We start from the raw sequence: 1,040 nt of genomic DNA, 5'->3' as shown, positions 1-1,040 counted from the left end.
CAAATGATTATGCAGCGTACAGGAGGTCGTGGAGTGGATATCGTATTAAATTCCTTAGCCGAAGAAAAATTGCAAGCATCTGTTCGTTGTTTAGCAAATGGTGGTCGTTTTCTGGAAATTGGAAAATTTGATATGATTTCAAATAATTCCTTAGATATGTCTATCTTTTCCAAAGGTATCAGTTTTCATGGTGTTTTATTAGATAAATTACATTTATCAAGTTTAGAACGAAAGATAACGCTGTCGAAAAAAATAGAAGAAGGTTTAGAAAATGGCGCTATTAAACCGCTGTGTAGAAAAGTCTTTAAAAGAAATGAAATAGAAGCTGCCTTTAGATATATGGCCTCTGGAAAACATATTGGTAAGGTAAGATTATTTCTTAATATACGTATACAGAGATATTTAATTACGATACAAAATAATTGTTTATGTCAAATTAGAAAGAAAGAGAGAGAGAGAGAGAGAGAGAGAGCGCGAGTGAGTGCGTGTTAATTTCTTCATCAATTAATATGTGAAAATAGAAAAAATTTTTTAATATTACAACCTTTATTCTTAAAACTATCTAAATATGAATGTCGACATTGGACATTTCTTTTATGTTGAATAAATTTTTTCTTCCTTTCATCGTTGACTCGAACTTTTACGTGATATTTTCTTTAGACATTTCAGATCATCTTATTCTTGCTTTCTAACATCAAATAAGCAAAAATTACAATTTATTTTATTCCAATGACTGAATAATTTGTGTCAAAATTAATTTAATTGTTTTAAATAATTTATAATTTTATAATATAAGAACTATATATGTGTTTTCTTACCATTGTCTTAACGTCTTGTGTGACTTTACATTCGTGTAATGTATTTTGGTGTTATTATGTTTTAATTTTTATTTAATTTAAAATGTGTCACTTATTATATTATTATCGTGCATTCACGGAAAATATTACGATAGACCAATTCAGTCATATTTAATTATTAAACTCATTCTCCCAAAGTAGTATGTTAAAAAGTGGTCGATTTTTACTCCTAAGCCGGCATGT

At 28.2% G+C, this 1,040-nt stretch overlaps 1 protein-coding gene across 1 annotated transcript; it reads left to right on the top strand.

The window, feature by feature from the left end:
- Positions 1–9: 9 nt before the first annotated feature.
- Positions 10–366, top strand: LOC112460137 (fatty acid synthase-like; the record flags this gene model as incomplete). The annotated part of the gene is made up of 1 exon (XM_025024669.1): positions 10–366. A coding segment is annotated over exon 1 (357 nt), but the record flags the coding sequence as incomplete, so codon positions are not given.
- Between the last annotated feature and the right edge of the window lie 674 nt (positions 367–1,040).

This window comes from Temnothorax curvispinosus, unplaced genomic scaffold (assembly GCF_003070985.1).
Source record: "Temnothorax curvispinosus isolate PA1 unplaced genomic scaffold, ASM307098v1 QBEX01010346.1, whole genome shotgun sequence".
Classification (NCBI taxonomy): domain Eukaryota; kingdom Metazoa; phylum Arthropoda; class Insecta; order Hymenoptera; family Formicidae; genus Temnothorax; species Temnothorax curvispinosus.
Note: the sequence above shows the minus strand (reverse complement) of the source record. Positions and strands in the feature narration are given on the sequence as shown.